The sequence below is a fragment of the Phodopus roborovskii genome, unplaced genomic scaffold (genome assembly GCF_943737965.1).
Source record: "Phodopus roborovskii unplaced genomic scaffold, PHOROB, whole genome shotgun sequence".
In the NCBI taxonomy this organism is placed as follows: Eukaryota; Metazoa; Chordata; class Mammalia; order Rodentia; family Cricetidae; genus Phodopus; species Phodopus roborovskii.
The window spans coordinates 1,813,351-1,838,770 of record NW_026126599.1 but is presented as its reverse complement, the minus strand read 5'-3'; the positions used below and the strand labels follow the sequence as shown (position 1 = coordinate 1,838,770).

The 25,420-nt window shown below is 51.5% G+C and overlaps 1 protein-coding gene across 1 annotated transcript in view; it reads left to right on the top strand.

The window, feature by feature from the left end:
* Positions 1-266: 266 nt before the first annotated feature.
* Positions 267-25,420, top strand: part of Adap1 (ArfGAP with dual PH domains 1) — a 47,784-nt gene continuing 22,630 nt past the window's right edge. The window contains exons 1-3 of the mRNA XM_051205393.1: positions 267-629; positions 16,660-16,790; positions 22,159-22,250. Of these exons, the coding sequence (XP_051061350.1) occupies positions 548-629; positions 16,660-16,790; positions 22,159-22,250 (305 nt within the window). The 5' untranslated portion in view covers positions 267-547. The remainder of the gene's footprint in view (positions 630-16,659; positions 16,791-22,158; positions 22,251-25,420) is intronic.

Below are 25,420 nucleotides of genomic sequence, written 5' to 3'. Positions count from 1 at the left end.
TGCTAGGACTAGCAAAGAAACAGACACATAGCTCTGGAATCGAGCCTTCTGGAGATCAAGAGGGGTGTGGCCAGCTCCTGTCCTATCTCTTGGGGATGAGGGTATGGGACTTGGTTGGACACGTGTGAGGGTGGAGCCCTCCGAAGCACTGGAGTTTGTCATTCCCAGGCAGGGCTTGCCTGAGCTAACCACGTCCTCAGCTACAACCCAACAGACATCGCTTGTGTGTGGGGTGGTCCATTCTTCCGCTAAGCCTGTTCCCAGCGACCCCGCCCCAGGTGGACCGGGTGAGGCCAGGCTCTCCGAAGAGGCCGCTCCCTGACCGCGCCGCTGGGGGCCGCCCGCGGGCCGTGCGGTCCCGAACGCGCCGTGCGTTGCGCCCCGGTCCCCGCGCGCGCAGCTCCGCTCAGGGCGGCCCCGCGCGGCGACACGATCGGGGCCCGCGCGCGGGCTGAGAGGCGGCGATGGCGCAGGGCGGGAGGCGGGCGCGCGGCGCGGAGCCCTAGTCGGGCGGGCGCGCTCGGGACGGCGCGGTGGCCGCGCAACCATGGCCGGGGAGCGGCGCCGGGCGCTGCTGGAGCTGCTGACGCGGCCGGGGAACGCGCGTTGCGCTGACTGCGGAGCCCCGGGTAGGTGCGGGACGGGCGGTGACACGGGGTGCGGTCGGGTGGACCGGACTGCGTGGGGCGCGGGGGACCGGGATGAGGCATGCTCTCCTGGCGGGGTCCTGGCTGGGTTAGGGTGCGGCCCGGGTGCACCTGCCGGAGGCCGGCACTGGCGGTGGCAGGGCGCAGCATCCGGAGGGCACCTCGTGGGCTCCGCGCGACCGGTACCTCCGCCTCCCCTCCCCCGCCGGGCTGCGTGTCACGCTGTCACCCGCGGCCGCCTCCTCTCCCCAGCCTTGCGAAACCTCGGCGTCTCAGTTAAAAAAAAAAAAAAAAAAAAAAAAAAAAAAAAAAGAGGAAATCATTAGGGGCGGCTGGCTTGTAGGAAAAGCGGCAGTGAACCCAGGGGAGTGTGGGGTCCACCTGGCGCCCAGCTACCTGGAGGTGACGTCATGGCATCTCTTCCTGGGGCCACGTCTTGTATAGGCTCAAGGCTGGTGGCGAGGAAGCTGAGCCTTGGGTGACCCCTGTGAGGACAGGATGGCCATGTGCCTATGGCTCTCTATACCTAGCTTCTCTGGGGGCCAGGACAGTGGGGGACGTGTGGGAGCCACAGACACATCTGCCTGGCATCTCCCAGACTTTGTCCCTTGGTTGCCCTGGTTTGGAGGGACTTGTAGCAACCAGAACACACAGAGGCTCAGCATGGGCTATGAAGAAAGGGCTGAGTTCTCTGACTGCTGGCAGGTCCCTGGAGCTGGCATTCCCAGGCTGATCCTCTCTGGGTATGCAGGTGAGGAGGGACCTGAAGACATTTCTGGGATATAGGGGACCCTAGACTGAGTCCCTCTAAACGTACATGCCCGGTATTAGAGTTCCTTGGAGACATCACTCTGGCTCCCCAAGATGCATGCTAAAGGCCCACAAACTGTAAATAGGACCTCGCTCCCAACCTCCCCGCCCCCACTCCCGCCTCTGGGCTGAGGAGTGCCAGCACTAGCCTGAGAATCTGCAAGTCAAGAGTAGTGCATGCCACTCCTGAGGCTCTGCTGTCCCTAGAGGAGACATTGACGAAGCTTCAGCAGGAAACCAGACAAGATGAAATAGCTCTTCCCTGGTCTCCCGAGGCACCGCGGGGGCCCTGCTGCTGATGCAGTGGGGTAGTGGCTCCCTGGTGTTGCCAGCTGGCCTGGCTCAGTGGGGCCTCCCCCACCTCCCTCTCTGAGGCCTGCTTTCCCACTTGTTCTGGAAAGCTGGCTATGCTGGAGTCCCTGGTAAGGAAGGCTGATGGGTTGCTCATCTTCCAAACCTGACTGGAGAGTGGTGGGCCCCAGTGGTGGGTGGAAAGGGGAGCTGGCATGTCCCCATATTCTTTGGCTACCCAGCCCGAGAACAGCTTCTCAGAACACATGGGTACTTTCTAGACAGTCTTAGATCTTCTGGTCTGGCAGGAGGAAGAAGAGGCTTCCTGAACCCACAGTGAGAACTACCCTACACCATTTACCTTTTTGGTGTTCTGGCAACCCCTTGGTCCCAGGCCACTGGCTGCTGCAGCTGCTGCCTTCGCCGGGCACAGCCTTTGCTGGCTGTAGGCCAAGCCACCCATTTTCAGACTTGACCTATAACAGCGGCTTGCTCCCCCACCCAACTGTGAGACAGACAAGTGATGAAATTTGTTTCCATTTTACAACCAGGGAAACAGAGGCCTCAACAACTTGAACTGTCTCACAGGCCCACAAGGCTGACCAGGTTTCCTGATGCCCAGTCTGGGCCTGCCCACACTGTCTATGCAAATCTGCCATCTTTACCTAGACCCTGGGCTCAGCCAATGCCCCCTGTGGCATGCCCCCCCCCCAGGCCTCTGATGCTCAGTGGGGAGTGGGGGAATTGGTCTTCCTATGTTCTTCATGCTGTGGAGTTCTGCAGTCTCCTGCCCTGTAGGTGGTCTTGTTGAAGGGGGAGACATGTGTGTTCCACATTGTCATGTGGACTGGCTCATGGCTGTCCTTCTTGACCACACCAGTGGAACTAAGGGAACCTGAGGAGTGATGACATCTTCCCTGGACAACAGAACAACATCATGGCAGGCCCAGGTCACCTCTGACCACCAGGCCTGGGGGAGACTTGAGCAATTTTCCTGTGGCTGTGGGAGGCTGGGGAGGGAGACAGGTAGCGTCTCTAGGATCTCTGCAGCACCCACTGAACCTGGGGTCCATCCAGCACCCACCACAGGTACCTTCCCACCCCAGCTATAGTGGGATGTTGGCAGGGCATGGCCTTTTTTCCTGCAAGATGCCATTGGCATCTCTGTCCCGTCAAAGGAGGGTGCTTGGTGTGTCCCCAAGCTGTCCATGGAAGTCTGCAAGTGTCTGGCCATCTGATGGTCTGGAAGGTTAGAATCACTCACACTTGCTTTGGTGCCGGTCAAATCTGGACACCCAGGAGCCCTGACCAGCAGCTCTGAAGGGTGAGGGAAAGGGAAGAAGTGCTTACTTACATCAGGAGCTGATGCTTGACATGGCCCCTGTAGTTGCAAAGGCAAACTTCTTGACGTCCCAGACACATGCTAGGTGAGAATGACCCTAGGCCAGCCCTGAAGTAAAGGGTGGACCCAAAGCCTGGGCTCTTCATTATACTTGGAGGCTTTGAGGGCCTTCAGAAACTGCTTCTGGTCCAGCCCTCAATACAAAAGGTTTTAGAATATGACTCAGTTTAGGAGAGGGTCGGTGTGTGTGTGTGTGTATGCATGCATGTATGCATGCTTGTAGGATGGGGGCTGAGGGTATTCAGGGCCAAAAACTGGGCCTGGCAAGCCATGCTGTGGCTAGAGCAGCATCCCAGCAGGGTTTTTCTTCTTTTTTCCCTTGTGGTAGTGCAGATGGAACACAGGGTCCTGGGTATACTAGGCAGGTGCTTAACCACTGTACCATGCCTCCAGCTCCTCACTGGGGGATTCTAGGCAGATGCTCTACCACTGAGCCACACTGGCAGCCACTCACTGGGGCACTCTAGGCAAGGTCTTTATCTCTAAAGTACATTCATAATCCTTTGTTTCTTTTTCCTTTTTCTTTCTTTGAGATGATTTCTCTGTAGCTTTGGAGCCTGTCCTGGAACTCACTCTGTAGTCAAGGCTGGCCTCGAACTCACAGAGATCTCTCTACCTCTGTCTCCCAAGTGCTGGGATTAAAGGCATGCACCACCCTCACTCCCCAGCCCATAACCGTTTCTTTAAACTTTAAACTTTTTGTTTTCAGACAGTCCATTGAGTTACCTGGCCTGGCCACACATTTGCTTGCTTTGAATTTTCAGTCCTCCTGGCTCATTTTCCCAAGTAGCTAGGATTATAGGCATGTATGGCCAGGCCTGCTTGGTTTGTGTGTGTATGTGTGTGTAAATATAAATGTGTGTGTATGTATACACACACACACCATTTTAACTTTTTTTTTTTGGTTTTTCAAGACAGGGTTTCTCTGAATTACTTTGGAGCCTGTCTTGGACCTAGCTGGGTAGAGCAAGCTGGCCTTGAACTCACAGAGATTCACCTGCCTCTGCCTCCTGAGTGCTGGGTTTAAAGGCATGCGCCACCAACGCCTGACCATTTAACTATTTTTAAGGTGCAGTTTGGAGGCATTTGCAATTCTGTGCAACTATCACTGCCATCCACTCTCCAGACTTTCTCTTCTTCCCAAACAGAAACTCCTTTACACATTACACAGTTACTGTCCCTCCGCTTTCCCATCCCTGAGATCCACCATTCCTTGATTTCTCGAGGAATCTGATGGGCCAGGAGCTTTCTCTGAGCAGACTCCCACTCACCCCGTTTGTCTGGTTGGGGTCTGGTTTGGTTCACTTGGCAGTGTGGTTGCAAGGTCCATCTGTCTATGTTGGAGCAGGTGTCAGCAGAATGCCTTCTTCTCTAGAGCAGAATAGCATTCCACACTGTGGCGTCCATATTGTGCGTATCCATTCACCTGCCTATGGGAACAATGGTTGCTTAACAACCACTGTCTCCCCGTGTGGGCTTGTCAGGCCTGCTCACTATGGACACGGCTGTGAACCGGGGGATGAGGACTGGAGGTTTGTCTCTGCTGCAACTCTGACCAGCCTCTCTTCCTGCTAAACAGTGTCCCTCTGCCCTTCATCCATGAAGTATACCCGGTTGTGCCTATCGGCTGAGCTTACCCCAGAGTGGACTTCTTGGGCTGCTGAGCTAGCCACAAGACCCACAGGCTTCTCTCTGCATGCATGCACTGTGACCGGGACGATCTGCATTGTGAATATTGGTGACACTGCCTCAAACCTAGGCCCCTGACTCTTAGGCCACTGGCAACTTTAGATTTAGGGACATTTTCTAAGCTCTTACTTGGGGCTGGGCAGGAAGGTTGTCTAAGGGTGGCAGAGGGTAGCTCTTGTACAGTGTGGCTAGAAGGTGTGAGAAGTGTGGCTATGGGTGTGGGAGGGGTGTGCTCTTCACAGATCAGGGAGTGGAGGCTTTCTGTGATGGGATCTGTGATCAGTTTCTCCCCAGCTCTGTGCACATATGTGGTTCCCAGGGTGGGGAGGCTGAGGTAGGCAGGGCTCAGGCAGGGACTTCACATAGAGGCAGGCAGGCACAGGGTGCCGTGGGTGGGGTTGGAGGCAGGAACTTGCTGGCGGGGGACTGTCACTGCCACATAGTTGGCAGGGAGTAGGGGAGCCAACACTCTGATATTACCCAACAGTACCCGTGAGAAGTTAGGGAGGCCTGGGTGGTGGTGGCATACGCCTTTAATCACAGCTCTTGGGAGTCAGAGGCAGGTGAATCTCTGTGAGTTCGAGACCAACCTGATCTATAAAGTGAGTTCCAGTACAGACTCCAAAGCTACACAGAAAAACCCTGTCTCAAAAATAAATAAATAACCAACAAAAACTAGCATATAACAACATCAAAAAAGAAGTTGGGGGAATGCCACCATTGGAATAGCCGATGGAGGGGCCTGCTATAGTTTGGAGAGGTAGAGGAACAAGAAAAAGGCAAGTTTGGTGTGTAGAAGGCTCTGGAATAACAGTGCAGAGAGATAGGATCATCTAGGGTTTTGTTGTTGGTTTGTTTGTTTTTTGAGACAGGGTTTCTCTGTGTAACAGCTCTGTCTGTCCTGGAACTCACTTTGTAGACCAGGCTGCCTCAAACTCACAGAGATCCACCTGCCCATGCCTCCCAAGTGCTGGGATTAAAAGCTTGCACCACCACCTCCTGGCTTGTCTAGGTTTAATTACATTTTTTTATGGCTCTTATTTATTGTGTGTGTGTGTGTGTGTGTGTGTGTGTGCGCGCGCGCGCGCGCGCATGTCACAGCACACATGTGAAGGTCAGAGGACAACTTGCAAGAGTTGGTTCTGTTTTCTGCCATGTGGGTCATGGGGATCAAATTTAGATCAAGTTTGTCAGTAGGCACCATTACCTCTGAGCCATCTCACTAGCCTTGCATTTATTTATTTGTAGACAAGGTCTCTTGTAGCTCAGGCTGGCTTAGAACTGACTGTATAACTGTAGCTAAGGATGATCTTGAAGGAGTGCTGGGATTACAGGCATGCACCACCATCCTTGTTTTATGCAGTGCTGGGGATAGAACCTAGGGCCTTGTACATGCTAGGCAAGCACTCTGCCAACTGAGCTATGACCTCAGGCCTGGTTTTGTTTTTTTGGTTTTTGTTCATTTGTTTGTTGTTTTTGAGACAAGGTCTCACTATGTAGCCCTGGCTGGCCCAGAGCTTGCCACAATTCTGCATTAGTCTTCTGAGTGCTGGGATGACAGGTCTGCACTACAATGCCCAGCTCTTAAAGATGGTCTTTGAAGGGTTTCCTCACAGAGCACTAATTCATGGTTCTTGGAGCATCCCTCCTGTAGGGAGAACCCAGGAGTTACCATGATAACAGAGGACTCCAGTGGCTTGAATTTCCATCCCGGATATCATGCTCACAGGGAGGGTACAGCCTACAAGAGAGGTGGGTGTGGCAAAATTGACCTACAGTCCCTGATATGTGGTATGTAGTTGGTACCAGCCGCTGGTTGATAATCCTAGTGTGAGAGGCTGAGGCAGGAGCATCTCAGATTCAGTCCTAAACATAGAGGGTACAGAACAAGTTCATGGCCAACCTAAACAACTTAGTGAAACTGTCTCGAAGTAAGTAAAAAGAGGACTAGAATTTAGCCATGAGTGTTAGTTCTGTATTTGGGATTCTGAGTTGAAGAAGCCAGAAGGCCCGGGAATGTGGGAGGGCTTGGCTTTACCTGGGGCAGTGGGAGCCTTGAAACCCTGAAACCAAGAAGTGTCCCAATTTTTGACTGTGAGCAGGGTGGACAGCTGATGTTGTAGACGGGATGCATCCAAGAACCAAGGTGGGGGGCATATGTCTGTAACCCAGAAGTCAGGGTGTGTGTGAGGCCGAAGAATTGCTGTGAGTCTGAGGCCAGTGTGAGTTACAAAGTGAGACCTCGTTTCAAAAATACTATTAGCTGGGCATACTTCTTGGGCCCTTAATCCCAGCAAGTGGAAGGCAGAAGCAGGCAGATCTCTGAGTTCAAGGCCAGTCTGGACTACAAAGTGAGTTCCAGGATAGCTAGAGCTACATAGTGAGACCCTGTCCCAATTATTTATGTATATATGCATATATATATATGTAAATAAACAATCCCCCAAATTAATAAATAGTCTGAGAGTGACTGACCTGGATGGTGTTGTAAGGCACTCCACTCAGGATGTGGGGAGGGTGTTGGGATGTGTAGGTGGGGTTGGGAGGGTGTTGGGATGTGTAGGTGGGGTTGGGAGGGTGTTGGGATGTGTAGGTGGGGTTGGGTGTGCCTCTGAAGAGAGGCAGACCTGGGGCGGCATTGGCACACAAACACTTCTTTCTCCTTTTCTCCCAGCGCAATCCATGTGTGATAAAATTAACCGATTACAAGAAAACACAGTGGCGTTTAAAACCCAGTCATCACTGCTAGCTAGCTCTTAAAATAGGTTTAGCATCCATGAGACCAGCTGAGATACAGAGCAGGGAGCCTGAGCACCTGTGGTAGTGGGGACAGAGGGAGATGTCGACGAAGGAAGAGGTTGACAACCCAAAGGAGAGGGGTCAGGGAGCGAACTGTGAGGTATGGGGAGGTGGGCACTGTCTCCTTATCTGAATGGGAGGGGCAGTTACAAGGGGAGGGGGTGCTTCACTCATGGGTAGGGGCCTTGCCTAGAGTAGAGCCTGAACCCCTCCAGCATCCAGATCCGAAAGCTGACTGAGCACCAAATACAAGAAGCATAGTCTCATTTTGGGACTCTGCAGCATCTAGAGGCAGCCACCTCTCTCCGGGTACTCCCATCCCAATGGGGTAGGAAAAAACAAAACAAAACAGCTAATGGCAATTCAGGAGAAAGGACCTCCATGCAGGTGAATTGCTAGGGGCAGCTATGCATATGCTCCCCTGCCCCCGGAACCTTGGATTCTCCCCCCCCCCTTTTTTTGAGACAGGGTTTCTCTGTACAGCTCTGTAGACCAGGCTGACCTTGAACTCACAGAGATCCCTCTACCTCTGCCTCTCAAGTGCTAGGATTTAAGGTGTGCAACATCACTGCCCAGCTTGGATTCTATCCTCTTGAGGGGTTCCTACTCTCTAGTCCACCTGCCTCAGGCCTGGGTAGTAGATGGGCTATCTGGCCTGGATCTCAGCTACACATCAGCCTTTGGAAGAGCAAAGGTCTCTAAAGCTGAGCCACAGGGCTCTGCCAGAGCTACATTCCACTGATAGGGTCCACTGCACTACTCCTCCCCCATCTAGGCCTTGGCCAAGGGGGACACACCTGTCCTATCTGGCTCAGCCCCAGAACACGCCTGACCTGCTCCCGTGCCTGAGAGCTGCTCCCGGAAGGAAGCACCGAGGGACTGAGTCACCTTGAAGGGACCAGGGGAGGAAGGGCAGGGAGAGGGTGTGTAGCCTTAGGGAGCCAGGAGGAGGAGAGCAGAGTGGGAGGGTGAAGGCCTTCGGCAGTCAGAGTGGTGGCCCCAGCTGGAGTGAGCACTGAACATCTGGGGTGTTGGTGGGTGCTGAGAACTTTTAGCCTCTTACTGGTGATCTCTGACTCACCGTTCCGCATCCCTGGTCACTCTTAACCCAGGGCAATTTTGTGGCTTATTCTGGGATGACCACGGGCCCTAGAACGGTCTCCTGCCATTGGGCAGAGACTTCTGGGATCCTGGGTGGCTAAGAAGTGCTTTGGACAGAAGAGAGACTCAGTGAGCAGGTGTTTCTGGCTCCTGTAGGGAAAGTGCATCTAGATGGAGCCAGGATCCATGTAGGGACCACCTGGAGAGCCCGAGGGGCCCCTGGCCAGCTTTCCTGAGGAACCTAGCCATTTTCGTTTATGCACAGATTTTAATCTGATCTTTCCTCTACTCACAGGCCCACCCTGGAGGGCTGTGGCACCCATCCAGGATCTCCAGTAACAGGTCACAGTGGCCAAAATTCTGCTGAGCCTTTTGTTCTGGTGGGCGTGGAGGAGGGTGTGGAGGTGGCAGACAGTGAGTGCCCGAGGCATTGGGGCACAAGTAGTTGGGATAGAGTTGGCGTAATATACACACTCGGCTGTCCAGGAGACAATCCTTGATGCTGTTGAGTTCAGAGCTGGGCTAGGTGCTATCTGGCTGGAGTCCACTTCTGTATCGGTGGCTTCCAGGGTTGTACTGCTCAAGGTCACCCACAATGGTCAAGACATTTTAAAACATAGCCTTGAATTGGGGCAATGACTTGATGGGTAAGAGTGCTTGCTGCACAAGCACAAGGACCTGGGTTCAAATCCCAACACCCATGTACAAAGCTGAGCATGGCTTCCTGCACTTGTAACCTCAGTTTTGTGTGTGTGAATTAGGGGTGAGGGCAGGGGGCAGGCAGATACAGGAGGAGCGCTGGAGTTTGCTGGCTGCCAGTCTGGCTGCAGGTTTAGTGAGAGACCCTGTCTCGAAGGAGTAAGGTGGAGAGCAATAGAGCAAGATACTCAGTGTCCTCATCTGGACTGTGCATAAGTGCGCGCGCACACACACACACACACACACACACACACACCACCCATCACACACACACACATAAACACACACACACAGAGATACAAATACACACACCACATACCCATCATACACATACCACACCCATCACACATACACATAAACACACACACACACATACAAATACACACACCACATACCCATCATACACACACACACACACACACACGCACACATAAATACACACACCACACACTCATCATACACACACACAAATGCACACACCATACACCCATCATACACACACACACACAAATGCACACACCACACACCCATCATACACACACACACACACACACACACACACACACACACACACCAGCCTTAAAGCCAGGTGTGGCTCACCCCTGAAATCTCACCATTAGGGAGATAGAAGAATCCTGAGTTCAAATCCAGCTTGGACTACATCTGGATACCCCATCTCAAAACTAGCACTTAGAGCCTCGGTTGGGAAGATTCCAAGGCCGGGTCAAGGCTCTGTAGTGGATTTGAAAGCCTTTGACAGAGCCAGGGACTGCCAGACTGGGATGCCTTCCATGGCAGTTTCCAAGGCATACATGGCTGGCACAGAGCTTAGGGCAGGCCAGCTGTATGCTGGAGTCAGGAACCCACCTGACTGACCTGGCTGGCTCCAGGCCAACCCATTTCCCTTGGGTGAATCTTGCAAGTCCTAGAGTACAAGGTCAGTGTGGAGGGGATTTCAGAGTGAGGCAAGGCAAGAGGCCCCAGCTGCTGCCCCGGGCTTGGCCAAGCTCTGTCCTTTGCCAGTGTCTGCATGTCTGTCCCCACATGTCTGTCCCCACTGAGCTCTATACCTCTAAGCCAGTGCCACCCAACTTCCCCGCTGGAGCCTGGGCTCTTCCTCCAGGAAGGCCTCCTGGCTTCCTGCGCATGCTTGCCTCCCACTGCTGGTTCGCAGGCGGTCACATCACAGCTACCCTCCTGTGGCCCATCCTGGGATTGGGGCCTGTTTGGGCTCAGGCTTTCCCAGCAAGGACCCATTTGTTCATGAGCATGACTCTTAAGTCCTGGCACCAAGTGATCTTGGGGACTGTTTAGATACAGCATTGGTCATAGTACCTCCTCCCTCTACCTTCTCTACCCCACTCCCCACCAGACCCCAGGGAGCCAGGGGTTCAGAGTAGGGTAAAATTACCACCTCTGGGGACTGGGAGGACACTGTGTTCTGCTGGGCTCAGCCCTGTCTGCCTGAGGCCTAGGGCTGCCTGAGGGGGAAGGCAGGGAGTGGATATTGCTGGGCCGGAATCCCAGCAGGGCCTGGCCTGCAACCAGTCACAGGCCCTGTCACCTTCCATTTCAAGCTTGGGGTTTCGGACACATCAGGGGTTTCAGACACATTAGGCATTCCTCATTAGACTCTTTGAGGTGATAAGAACTCAGAGGCTTGGGGTCACCCAACTGTCTAGTCAGAACTGAAACAAGAGATCTGCCTGGACCAGGTGCTGGTGGCCTTTTCCAGGCCCCTGTGAGATCACAGGTGAGAGGAAATCTTTCCAGGTAACCAGGCCAAAGGGCTCACTCAGCTAGAGGATTGCTTCTACCCCAGATCTCTGTTCTCTTTCCCTCTTCCCAATAGGACCAGTTGCAGGTACCAGGGACAGTGATGGACCCTGGCACTCAAGTCCCAGATCTACCACAGTGTGACCCCAGGCAGGTGTCCGACTCTATCTGAGTTATATTTGCTTTATTCCATAAACTGAAGTGATAACAGATTTCACCTTTGAAGGTTATGATGGGGCTGGAGAGATGGCTCAGTTGGTAAAGTGCTTGGCTTGGTGTGCAAGCCGGAGGGCCTCACTTCAGATCCCAGAACCCGTGTAAAATACTACATGTGGGTCTCTGAGCAGTGCTGGATGGCTAGCTAGCTGGGTTGGCGAGCTCTGTATTCAGTGAGAGACCCTGTCTCAATAAGGTAGAGTGATTAAGAAGACATCTGGCATCATGCACAAATATGTGTACACAGGCATACACAATATACACGTGCTCACAAACACACACATGTACATGGAAGTCACATGGAGATGGAGTGAGGCTATGTGGTTGGTTCAGTGTTGGGCTCCAGTGAGCACCCATGTATGTGGTGGGGGAGGGGCTGAGGGGCAGGCTGGGGAGGAAGGTGCTGGCTCTACCCAGAAGACTAGCGGATGCTGTATTGGAGCCTCTTGGGTCTGCAGGGACCCTGTACATGTCCTACTGGCCACACAAGTACTTTTTCCACAAAAGCCCAACCTAAGGCCTGATCCCAGGGCCAGCACCTGGGCAAGCTGTCTTCCCTGGGCTGGTGATGCAAGTGGGGGAGGCCATGCATTCCTGCTGTCCCAATGGGGGGGGGTCCTTGTCCAGACTACACACTGCAGTGACTCCATTGTTTCCATCTGGAGGAAGTGACTATCAGCTGCCAATCATTTTTATGGCCTGAGAACATCCTCAGGGGCTGGGGAGATGACTCAGTAAAGCCCGAGCTGTGCAAGCATGAGGTCCTGATTTCCATCCCCAGAACCCAAATGAAAAAGCCAGGAGTGGTGCCATGTGCTTGTAATTCCATCCCTGGGGAGACTGTCTTTACGGGGGAAAAAAAAAAATCAAGATGGAATCCAGGTGAGGCGTTGCACGCCTTTAATCCCAGCACTCGGGAGGCAGAGGCACTCTATGAGTTTGAGACCAGCCTACACAGTGAGACCCTGACTCGAAAGCCAACACCAAGGTGGATGGGGCCTGAGAGATGACCCCCTCAGGTTGTCCTCAAAACACAGTGACTTGCCGGCCCCGTAACTGAGGGGGCTTCCATCCACAAAATCCCTTAGGACAAGCGTCTGCTGCTTTGCCTATTTTTGTCATCTGTTCTTTGTTGCGTCGCTGAGCTCCAGCCATGCTTTCATCCGCCCAGCCTCCTCCGGGTGTGGCTGCCCTTTAACCTTTCCTTCTCTTGACAAGAGCTTTCAAAGAGCAAGCAGATCTTTTTAATTTCATCAAGATAACTTATGTCCCTCTTCCCCCGAGTCTGCTTTTAGAAATACACCTCTTGGTTATTTTGAGACTGTCATTTAATTACAGCATTTCTCCCTCTCCCTTTCCTGCCTTCAAACCCTCCCATATATCCCTCCCCACTCTTCAAATACACGGTCTCTTTTTTTCCATCAATTGCTATTGCGTGCATACATGTATTTCTATATGCATATATATCCCTAAGTATAACCTGTGGAGTCCATGTAATGGTACTTGTATGTATGTTTTCAGGGCTGTTTGGCACTGGACAACCAATTGGTGTGCTCTTCCCTGGGGAGGACCCCTTCTCGGGCTCCCAGCTTTCCTCAGTTTCCCGTAGTTCTTTGTGTAGTGTAGGGTGGAGGCCCCATGCGCTTTTCCCCATCCAGTTTGGCATGTTCGCTAGCATCATCCTCGTTCAGCTCACGGTTGGACAGCCATGTTGATGAGACTTTATGGGTGTAGCTTCTGACGTTACCAGGAAACATAATCTCACAGCAAGTTCCCTGGTCCTCAACTCTTACAAACTTTCCATCCCTCTTTTGTGATGCTCCCTGAGCCTTAGGTAGGGAGTCTTTTGTAGATGTGTCCATTGGGGCTGGGCTCCACAACTCTGGGTTTTGGTTGACTGTGGTTTTCTATAATGGTCTTCATCTGTGCAAAGAGAAGTTACCTTAATGAAGGATGAGGACTACACTTACCAGCCTAGACCCTCTAGTAATGTATCTTTTGAAATTATTTGGGCTGGAGAGATGGCTCTGCAGTTAAGAGCACTGACTCTTCCAGAGGACCTAGGTTCAATGCCCAAAACCCGCATGGTAGCTCACAACTGTCTGGCATGCTCACACTGACATACATGTGGGCAAAACACCAATGCACATACAATAGAATTTAAAATATACATATAATTATTTAAAATTGATTGGTTGATTAATTGATTGACAGAGCCCTTCTATATAGCCCTGGCTGGCCTGGAATTTACTATGTAGACTAGGCTGGCCCCAAACTCAGAGATCCACCTGCTTTTGCATCCTAAGTTGTGAGATTAAAGGTGTGCATGCTCTCTCTCTCTCTCTCTCTCTCTCTCTCTCTCTCTGTGTGTGTGTGTGTGTGTGTGTGTGTATGTGTCTGCATGCACGTGTGCACACATAGGTCCAATACTAAGTTCTGAAAAGAAGTGCTGTTGGGTTCTGTCTTGGTCTCTTTTCTAGGCTGTTTTTTTTTTTTTTTTTTTTTGTATTTGTTTGTTTTGTTTTACAAGACAGGGTTTCCCTGTGTAGCTTTCGGCTCTGCACAAGCTACGGTACACATGTGGAGGTCAGGGGACAACCTCTGGTGTCTCTCACCTTTGACTTGTTTGTGGCCTGTCTCTTTGCTTTTCTTCTGCAGTATATATCAGGCAGTTGGCCCATATGCTTCCAGGGGTTCTTGTGGCTCTGCATTGCATCTTCCCATAGGGATCACAGATGTTCACATTATGCAAATGGCTTTGTGTGTGTCTTAGGGATCTACACTCAAGTCACCCTTTCACTACAAATGCTCTTACCCCTGAGCCATGTCCCAGCCTCAAGTCTCTGCCTTTTGAGCACACATGTGAATTCTAGACTCATTTAAAACTTTACTTCATTAGGATTCCCGTTGGAAATGCTGTGGGGACTACAGTAAGCCCCTAGATTAATTTACCAAGAGGTTATATATTGACAATCTTGCCTCTCCCAACCAAGAAATGGCTTCTTTCCATGCTACAGATCATCAATTTCCATTCACAATATTTCATAGTTGTCTATGTACCTGTCTTTCTCATCTGTTGTCATTGTTATCCCAATGTCTTTGTTAGCCGGGCATTGTGGGGGGCACGCCTTTAATTCTAGCACTCAGGAGGCAGAGACAGGTGGATCTCTGTGAGTTCAAGGCCAGCCTGGTCTGCAGAGCGAGTTCCAGGACAGGCTTCAAATCAAAATCAATACAGAGAAATTCTGTCTCAAAAAACTAAAAAAAAAAAAAAAATGTTGTTTTGAGACAGGCTTGGAACTTGCTATGTAGACCAGGCTGGCATCAAATTCAAAGAAATCCACCTGCCTCTGCCTCCTGAGGACTGGAATTAAAGGTGTGTGCCACCACCACCTGGCTATCCTGCTTGGTTTTCAAGTGTTGAACCAGCTTTGAACTCCTGGTAGAAGTCCACGTGGTTTATGATATATCATGCTATTTATGTATCATTGGATACTGAGTTAGTCAGGCGCTGTGTGACCAAATACCCAAAAGATAACATCTTAAGTTCCTCAGCTCCAGGTTTCAGAAGTGTCAGTCCATCACACGGGGAAGGGATGGAGGAGCAGAGCAGCTCACATCTTGATAGGCAGGAAACACAGGAAAGAGGTGAATACCAGAAGGTGCCAGAGTGAGATATGCCCCCAAGGCCAAACCCTGAGTCACCTGCTTCCTCTAGCCAGACACTATTTCCTGCTTTTTACTGCCTTCCAGTAATGTTGTCATGTTATGGATGCAACAAGGAATTAATAATCTGTTGCCTGGATCAGAGCCCTCAAGATCCTAAAAAAAAGATGCTAGCACAGACACACACACACACACCAAAGTGGGCTTCGCTAGTATCAAATCAGTTTGAAAATCAAATTTAACTGCCACAGTTATGCAGACATGAGGACCTGAGTTTGAATCCCCAGCACCCATGTAAAAAGCCTGGTGCATCAATGAGACAGGACTCCATCTTCCAGCCTCGAGCTGCCCACTCTTGCTGCTCTTGGTCCAGTGTGGTCCAGCTATCAGGCTATCTCAGCTACGCACTTGGAAGGACTCCGTTGGTGTGTCACTTGTTGCCAAGCCTGGTGATTTGAGTTTCATTCTCTGGGGTTTACATTGTGAGAGGACACCACGGTACACACACTCACAGGCATTTATGTACTTACACACAAATCAATTAGTGAGGGGCTAGAGAGATGGCTCAGCAGTCAAGGGCACTGACCGCTCTTCCAGAGGACCCTGTTTCTATTCCAAGGACTCACATAGCAGCTCACAACCATCTGTAATTCTAGTTCCAGTACCTGATACCCTTTTCTGTCCTCCTTGGGTACTAAGCACACGTGGTACACATACATGCAGACAAAACACCCATACACATAAAATTTTTTAAATTAAAATTAATGAATATAATTAAAACCTGTTTTAGAGCTCCTTAGCTGGATCAGGACTGGGTAGGCCAGTAATCTCAGCAATATAGGAGACTGGAGTAGGAATGTCAAAAAAATCAATGTCTCCCTGGATACAAACTGAGTTCAAGTCCAGCCTCAGCAATTTAGTAACACTTTGTCTCAAAATAAAAAGTAAAGAGGACTGGGTGTACTTCAGCAGTAGAGGGCCTACCTAGAATCCTTCAATGAGAGTCTGGGATGGGATAATTCAGTGGTAAAGCACCTGTCTAGATTCCCCCAGTAAGAGGCTGAGAGAGTGGTTCTGTGTTAGAATACCTGCCTAGAATCCCCCAGTGAGGGGCTGGGGGTGTAGCTTAGTGTTAGAGTACCTGTCTAGAATCCTCCAGTGAAGGGCTGGGGTATGGCTCAGTGGTAGAGCACCTGCCTGGAATCCCCCAGTGAAAGGCTGGAGTATGGCTCAGTGGTAGAACGCCTGCCTAGAATCCCCTAGTGAGGAGCTGGGGTGTGGCTCAGTGGTAGAGCTCCTGCCTAGAATCCCCCAATGAGGGGCTGGGCTGTGGCTCAGTGGTAGAGCTCCTGCCTAGAATCCCCCAGTGAGGAGCTGGGGTGTGGCTCAGTGGTAGAGCTCTTGCCTACTGTGGACAAGGTACTCATTTCCATTCTCACCACCCCCTGCCATGGCCCTCTATTGGACTCTCTGTCTGCCCCTTCTGGTCTCAGACTGAACTTTCTCATGGGCATGCCTTGGAGTCCTGGCCAAGCTTCCCTGACCTTTGCCCTTCCCTTCTAGATCCTGACTGGGCATCCTACACCCTGGGCGTATTCATCTGTCTGAGCTGCTCTGGGATCCACCGGAACATCCCCCAGGTCAGCAAGGTGAAGTCAGTCCGTCTGGATGCCTGGGATGAGGCCCAAGTTGAGGTATGGGTCAGGAGAGGGATACTGGATGGAGTGAGGGGCATGGGTAACCCTGTGGTCATATATGGGGTGACCCTAGGTCCCTCATTTCTAGATAATGGGTACCTTGGGGGGTCTAACTTGTTGGGGGTCCTGTTGCTCTAAGGGCACTTGGGCCAGCTAAAACTGACAGTTTCATTGCTAATCCTTCTGGGGAGCCATGTGGTGACAAAAATCAAAGAACTTGCCCATCTGTTCACCCACAGTCACTTATCTATCCATCCATCCATCCTTCCTTTCTTCCTTCCATCCATTCATCCATCTATACATCTATTCATCCACTCATTTATCCATCCATCTATCCACTCATCCACACATCCATCCATCCATGCATGCACTCATTCATCATCCATCCATCCACCTGTCCTTCCATTCATCCATTCATCTATCCATCCACCCACCCATCCATCAATCCATCCATTCATCTATCAATCTATCCATCCACTCATCCCTCCATCCATCTACCCATTCATTCATCCATCTACCTATCCACTCATCCATTTATTTAATCAGCCAACCAGTCACTCATCCATCTTTCTATCCTTCTACTAATCTACCTATCCATCCATCTACTTGTCCACTCACTCATGTATCCATTTATCCATATATCCATCTATCTATCTGTTACCCACCTACCCACCTATTCATCCATCCATCCACCCACCTATATATTCACCTACCCACCCATCCATTCACTCACCACATATGTATCTATCATGCAATCATACATCTATGCATCCATCCATCCACCCACCCACCTGCCTATCCATCCATCCCCATACTTTCATGTATACATACATACATACATGCATGCATGCATGTGTGTATGGATATATACTTACATCTGTCCATTCATCTCACAGAAGCATATGGGCACTTACTGTGTGCCAGGCAGGGGGAACTGAGCAAGGCAGAGATGTTGCTGCCCTCTGAGAAGGCAGGGGTGTGAGATGGGTGTGAACACAAGCCCAGGACACAGGGCAGCTGCTATGATACTGCTAGGCAGAGCATGGGGCCAGCATAACACAGATCTCCACATGGAGTGTGAGCAGACTCTGACAGGCTGGGGAAGCACATTCCCAGCGTGGGATGATGGACTCCACTACTAAGCCACACTCCATCCCCTCACTGGGGGATGCTAGGCAAGTGCTCCTTCATTAAACAATGCTCCTATCTCTTTGCTGGGGATTCTAGGCTGGTGCGTTACCAACTCACAATAGTGCTGTGGTGGCAGGGTTATGAGCTTGGTGATAGATCTGATGAATATGCTGATAGCCCCTGGCTGCTAATGAGAGAGACTATGAGGTGAGAGTTCAGGTCAGTGGTTCTCAACCTTCCTAATGCTGTGACCCTTTAATACAGTTCCTCGTGTTGTGGTGACCCAACTATAGAATTATTTTCATTGCCACTTCATAACTGTTGCTACTGTTAGAAATCATAATGTAATATCTGATATGCAGGATAGTATTAAGTGACCCCTGTAAGAAGGTCATTTGACCCCCAAAAGGGTCTAGAACTACAGGTTGAGAACCACTGGCCCAGGTGGAAGTGAGTAGGGCTAAGAGCTGCTATGGGAATGGGGAAGGACATCAGGATAGAGGCCTAGGTGTAGCTAGTAGGATGCTAGAGTCTGCTGCCCATCATCCATGGTTGTTGTTGGAAGCTCAGCTCAGGCCAGCAGCTGGGCTGAGATCAGACCAGTAGACACAGAGGTCTCCTGTAGCAAGTATAAGAGGATGTTCTCGGTCCTGTGGGACCATGGTAGGGTGAGGTCCTAGTACCTGGTGGACTCATTGTCTTGGACCTCAAGTAGGACATTAGGCTTGCAGTAGGAACGCTTTTGCCTAACATTCCAATTCCCTCTCTTTTTCCCCAGCACTAGAGATGGAGCGAGCCTGGAACTCCCATGTCCTAGGCAGGTGCTCTACCACTGAGCCACACCCCCAGCCCCTCACTGAGGGATCCTAGGCAGGTGCTCTACCACTGAGCTACACTCCCAGCCCCTCACTGGGGGATCCCAGGCTTAGCAATCTTCCAAGTCACCCTCTGAACCCCATCCTAGAGGAGGCAGCCAATTATAGAGCCTCAGACTTTGCATGAAGGTCAGGCTGGCCTTGATCCAGTGATTCCATGGGGCAATCTTGGCAGAGACATGAGGGTGAGGCACTGTTGCCTCTGGTCATGCCAGACTCTAGAACTAGAAAAGGGAGCAATCAGCTTAGGGCAGAGAGCAGTTCACAGGCTCTTGGAGGAATCTGGACTTGAGCAGGGCACTTCTCCTTATCCTGTACTCTCTGTAGTCTTTCACATCTCAAGGACTGGATGCTGACCTCGGTGTTCTTTGGTGTTGGTTTGGTTTTCAGAGACAGGGTCTCGTGTAGCTCAGGCTAGCCTGGTATTGCCTATGTGCCCAAAGATGACTTTGAATTCTTGATCCTCCTGCCTCTGACTCCCAGGTAATGGGATTTCAGGCATATGTCATCACTCTCTTGACTTGCTTTCCTTAAGATTTTTGTATAAAATCTTGCAAAAGTTATTTTCTGTGGCCAGTCCAATGGTTTAGCAGACAAAAAAAAAAGACACTTACTGTCAAACCAGATACCCTGAGTTCAATCCCTGTGCATGGTGGAAGGAGAGAACTGGCTCCTGAAATTGGCCTCTGACTTCCACATATGTGCTGTGGCACATGGGCACTCACACACATTAGATAGATGATAAATAATAGATGATAGCTAGATAGATAGGTAGATAGAATACAGATGACAGATGATAGATGTTAAATAGCTAGATTGATAATAGATGATAGATGTTAGATAGATGATAGACGTTAGATAGATAGATGTAGTTGAACAAAGTGATGCACACCTTTAATCCCAGCTTTTGGGTAGGCAGCTCTAAGTTCAAGGACAGCCTGATTTACATAAGTTCCAGGACTGTTAGGGCTACAATAGGGAGGCCTTGACTTTTTTTTAAAAAGTGAAATAAAACAAAATAAATATAAGTGGAATTTTATTTTCTTTAGACAGGACCTCACTGGTACCCCAGGCTGGCCTGGTACTTAGTCTTCTGAGTAGATGGGTGACAGGCATGCACCCGAGCCTGCTGTTTGTGTGTTCTAATAATGTGTTGCTGTTATGCACAGGACACATTCACCAGACCAGCAGAGCATGGGTGGTGTGGGAGCCGGTCCTTCTCCTGACTGTGGCCTCTCACCCACTCCCCACCCCAAGGGCCACCAGGGGCCAGGGTTTTGTGCCTCTTTTGGAGAGGTGTTGACCTGTATGAGCATGCATGTGTCTTTAACTTACACACAGGGAGGGACTGCTGTCTTCTATAGTCTGCCATGGTCTCTAGCGTATGTAGACCACCGACCACCATGGCCTTGGCCATTTTCCTCTGAATGAACACTTAGGTTATTTTTTCTTTCCTCTTCTATTTCCTGTTTCTCTTCTCTCTCTCTCTCTCTCTCTCTCTCTCTCTCTCTCTCTCTCTCTCTCACACACACACACACACACACACACACACACACACACACACACACTTTTATCAGGGTGGTTTTCAGAGTCAGGCTCTCATGTAGCCTGCCACGCTGACCTCTAGCTCGCTTTGTAGCCAAGGCTGACCCTGAACTCCGGATCTTCCTGCCTCTACCTCTGAGTGCTGAGATTACACGTGTGTCACTGCATACCCCACTTCTTCTCTTTCGTTTTTGGGACACAGTCTCTCTCTCTAGTCCAGAGCAGTTTCGCACTCGGGATCCGCCTGCCTCAGCCTCCTGAGTGCTAGGATGGCATGCCTTAGGTTGCTTTCAGTCCTTTCTCTTTGTGATGATGGGGTCGCCTAAGCCGCTTCCCGTTATGAATTTGTGCTTCTTCTAACTCATCAGTGGCCTAAATTTATAGAGAGGGGGGTGTAAGGTGAGAGGCTTGACAGCTTGCGAGAGTCATGCCTGATCCCACCATGGCTGCTTACAGGGATCCAGCCTGGAGGAGGCTGCCCCACATCCCAGCTGACACCCGGCCAATGCTGACCTGACACTGTGGGCACCCTTCCCAGGGAGGCGGGAGTTTCCTCGTGTCGAGCTGAAGACTGGAGCGAGTGTTCTCACCTCAGCCTGCTCTTTGCTCGCTTGATGGCGTCACTCTCTTCACTGCTTTCACCCTCTTGGGGTCTTGGTTTTACTCATGGTGGTTTTTATCATGGAATTTTTTTTTTTTTTAATCTTGGCTTAGTCAAACTGATCAACTTTTTTTTTTTGGCTGTGGTTTACAGTGTACTCAGATGGTCCTGAGAGCTGGCTGTTTGTCTCCTTGTATGCATGTGTGGATGGGTGCAAGTGTGTGTGGAGGTCGGAGGATAGTCTGGGGTGTCACACCTTCCTCAGGCATCTTCCACTTTTTGTTTGTGACAGGGTCTCTTTTTGACCTGGAACTTTGCTGATAGTTTAGGCTAGCTGGCCATTGAGCTTCCATGTCTCTGCCTTCCATCTTGCCATAGCTGGATTACAAGAGAATGTCTCTGCATCAGCTTTTTACATGAGTTCTGGCATCAAACTCAGGCCATCACATTTGTGAGACAAGAACTTTACCAACCGAATCATCTCAGGCCCTGAGAATTAATTATTTTATTTCAGTAACAGATATGAATCCTGGAGTCTAATATCACTAGCCCCTCACTGGGGGATTCTAGGCAGGGGCTCTATTGCTAAGCTCCATCTCCACCCCATGTTTTTGATTTTTAATTTAATAAACAACAAGTACCTTTACCTACTGGGTCATCTTGCAGGCCCATGACTTGCTTTCACAAATGTTATTACAGTTGTTTATTTGTGTGTTTGTGTGCCATGGCCTGTGTGATTCCCTATAAATGTAGGTCTCAAGGATCAAACTCCAGTCGTTAGACTTGGTGGCCCTGGCCTCTAAATTTAGTTTGTTATATTATTGTGTGCATAAGTCTGTGTATGATGTATGAACAAGTGTGGGCACACATGTGCCATGGCCATTAGAGGATAGATGTCAGACCGCAGTTGGCTTCTTTCACCGTAGGTCCCAGGGGGTCAGACTCAGGTAGTCTGGTTTGTGGGGAAGGCATTTTAACCTGCTGAGCCACTGTCCCCTCAGGGACCGTTCTTTAGGGCATTCCTTCTATATGCTGTCCTTCCCTGCTCACTGGGAGCCCCTGTCCCTGGGACAGAAGGGGTCCAAGAGTCCTAGCCCAAGGACTGGCTATGCTCTCAACATCCTGACCCTGCAGTGGCCTAAAGGGCCCAGCAGCCTCCACCGTCCCTGGACCCAGCCCTCCCTGGCTCTGACCCTGCCCCCCTCTTTTGCAGTTCATGGCATCTCACGGGAACGAGGCCTCCAGAGCCACATTCGAGTCCAAAGTACCGCCCTTCTACTACCGGCCCACGTTCTCCGACTGCCAGTGAGTACACAAAGGGCTCTGTCAGAGTGCTGGTAAACATGGCTGGGCCTGGCCCTGGGTGGCACTGGGCGGGGCATATGGAGCAGTCAGCAGGGCCTGGGACTTTGAGTTTTAGGGAAAGTTATGGCACAGTACCCCAGGAGCCCAGCAAGAAGGGCCCTGGATATCTCCATTGCCTGGCTTCTATCCATTTATGTATCCGTTTATGTATCCATGTATGTATGTATGTATGTATGTATGTATGATCTGTCTGTCTGTCTGTTTTCTTATGAAAGGGTCTTGGTCTGTGTGTAGCCCAAGCCGATATGAAACTCCTCACCTTCCTGTCTCAGCCTCCTGCGTACTAAGAACAGGCATGAACCACCATCTTGGTTTTATGGCTTTTAGTGTCTGGGTGGACCTGGGTGCATTGTTTGCCATCAGGGTCTCTCCCCAGGGTCTCAAGTGGGCCTTGGGCCTCTTGGATACTCCTAATGGACTGGGTGTAAGAGGCTGCCTGACGGGACCAGCTACCTGGTATCAACAAATTGAAGAAAGAGGGGCAAAGGGGCTGGTTACCCACTTTTTCTCAGCCTTCATTTCCCCATCTTCCAAGCTAGCAGGGATAACGAAGTCGTGACAGTTGTGGGATTTGTCTCCCCTTCCCCCCTCCCGTGGGTTCCCAGCCTCAGCTCTCTGTGTGAGGGGCTTGGGGGAGCTGGATCCCTCTTGGCCTTTGCCTGGGGTGCACCTCCATGGAACGCCCTCTGGCTCTGTCCCTGAGGGCTCAGGAAGTCAGGCAGAGTGGCTGAGCCCAGCCAGAGGCCCAGCTCTGCCCATTCGGCCTGGTGTTGATCTCCACACTGGCCATCTGTCCCCTTGCAGCGTCTGGACAGCCTCTGGGCCTGGCTCTCCTGCTCTGTCTTTCCCCAGCAGGGTACCATAGCTCACGGTCTTCTCTAAGCAGAATGTGACTGAGGTCAGAGATCCAACTTGTGGACAGGAAGCCTTTACTCCACTCTTCAATCCACTCCATTCCAACCCCTGATGAGTGCCTCTGGGGCCCAGAGGGGTTAAGAGAGCTCCAGGAGGACAGGGGCAGGGATCCATGCTGGAAATCCCCGTTCTGTGGGCAGGCAGAGGCCACCCTGACTTGGGTCAGAGAGAGGACAGCCTTGAGCTAGCTGCATGGCTGTGCGAGTTGCTCACCCTTCTGGAACTTTTCAAGAGGAACTTTCCCTTTCCTGGAAACAGGTTGAAGACCCCGCCTGACCCCACCCCACTTCTCTGAGTGCAGCGACCCCTCCCCACTCTCCCTCTGCACCCCACCTCTGCCCCTCATTCCCAGGCCTGGGGTGGTTTAGCTCTGACTCCACCTGAACCCCACCCAGGTTCATATTTGCTCAGCGTTTTTCTTGGATTGACTCACTTTGTAAACCCAAGGTCCTGGGGTGACCTACCCAGCACACCCCAGCAGAGAAGGCTCCAAACACCTGGCATGGGATGAAGGCTACTGCTCCCCAGTGAGGTTCCCAGGGTCACCTCTGCAGCCTTGACTTTGGGGCAGAGTAGCCTGCCCCCCCCCATCCCGGGATAAGCTGGTGGGGACTATGGTTGTGCCCCGATCATCAGTGTGTCTGCGCTAGGTTTTGCAGGGTCTGACCCAGTACAATGAGAGGGGAGGGGACCTCCTTGAATCTGCAGGAGAGTGGAGGGGGAAGGGGGGGCAGGAAGGAAGAAACTGCTTGGGAGGAGGAGTCTCAGGCCTGATCTCCTGATTGCAGAGAGAAGGTCAGGTGTCCAGGGTGACAGGTGACTTAGAAGGAAGAAGTGAGGGAGGAAGACGAGGAGCGAGAGGAAGGCAAGGGAAAGGAGAAAGGAAGGGCGGAAGGGTCAGGAGTGTGAGGAGAGGGAGGGGGAGAGGAGTAGAGAGAGACAAGGAAGGAGAGAGAAAGAGGAGGCAGGACTGTGGGAGAGATACAAACTGGGAGACAGGAAAGAGAGGGGAGGGAGGGAGGGGAGGGAGGACTGTGGGTTGAGAGGGAGGGTAAGGAGGGAGAGAAAAGGGAAGAAGGAAGAGAAGGAGGCAGGGGGTGAGGGGAGGGAGGGAGGGGAGAGAAGAGAGGGAGGAGGGAAGAGAAAAGGGAGTGTTGGGAGAAAAGGGAGGAAGAAGAGGGTGAGGGGAGAGGGGAGGAGGGAGGGTCACTTGGCAGCATGCCCTGGGTCCAGTTTGGGACTATTATGGGGAAGAGAAGCTGGGTGTATCAGGTGACAGGCAACCCTAGGGTGCATTTTTACACCATCATTGGCAGGTCCAAGGCTCTCGGCATGAGTGTCTGGCTTGTGTCTCACCAGAGTCTCAGGAGAGAGAAGGTAGAGCCCTGCTGGGTCTCAGGCCCCCTATCCCATGCATTCATCCCTACATGGGGCTGCCCAGGGTGTCCAGCCCTCACCTACAGGGATGGGCCCTCAACCTGTCAGGTTCACAGAACAAGCCAGGAAGCCCAGGCAGCTAGCAGCTATTCTTAGGCATGGTTTTTGTCACCAACTGCTCTGTGGCCAGGGTCATTTGCATTTCTGCTGCCATCACTTCCTGGCCTGAGCTGAAATGGTCCATGCTGAGAAGGACACCGGGCACCCTGTGGTGGTGGTGGCAAACGCCTTTAAACCCAGCATTCGGGAGGCAGAGGCAGGCAGATCTCTGTGAATTCAAGGCCAGCCTGGTCTGCAGAGAGTTCCAGGGGCTGTTCTGTGTTTCTCCACTGCATCCCCAATAAGCTAAGTCTAAGGTGCACATGTGCCCAGGGTGACTCCTCCTGCCTTCCTTCCCGAGGCTCTGAGCCAGGAGCTTAGTCAGAAGGTCCCCCGTAAGATGTGTTGTCCCTGTGCTCTTGAGTTCTGACCTCTGTGTCACTAAGCACATTCCTGTCCTCTGCCGCTTTAGTGTGGAAGGTGACCCCACTTTCTGTGTGGGCTGAGGTAGGGCCACACACTGGGGAAACCCAGTGGCCACAGTGAAATCCTAGGGTTCCCCAATAGTGGCCCTCAGCATCCAGACAGTGCTCTGCTGAATCTTCCTCAAGCATCCAAATTGGAGCCGTGGGCGTGAGAGTAGCGCTTTGAGGACTCGCCTAGCAAATGTGGGGAGCTGGGTCCAATACTGAGCACTTCAGAAATGAATAATTATCCGC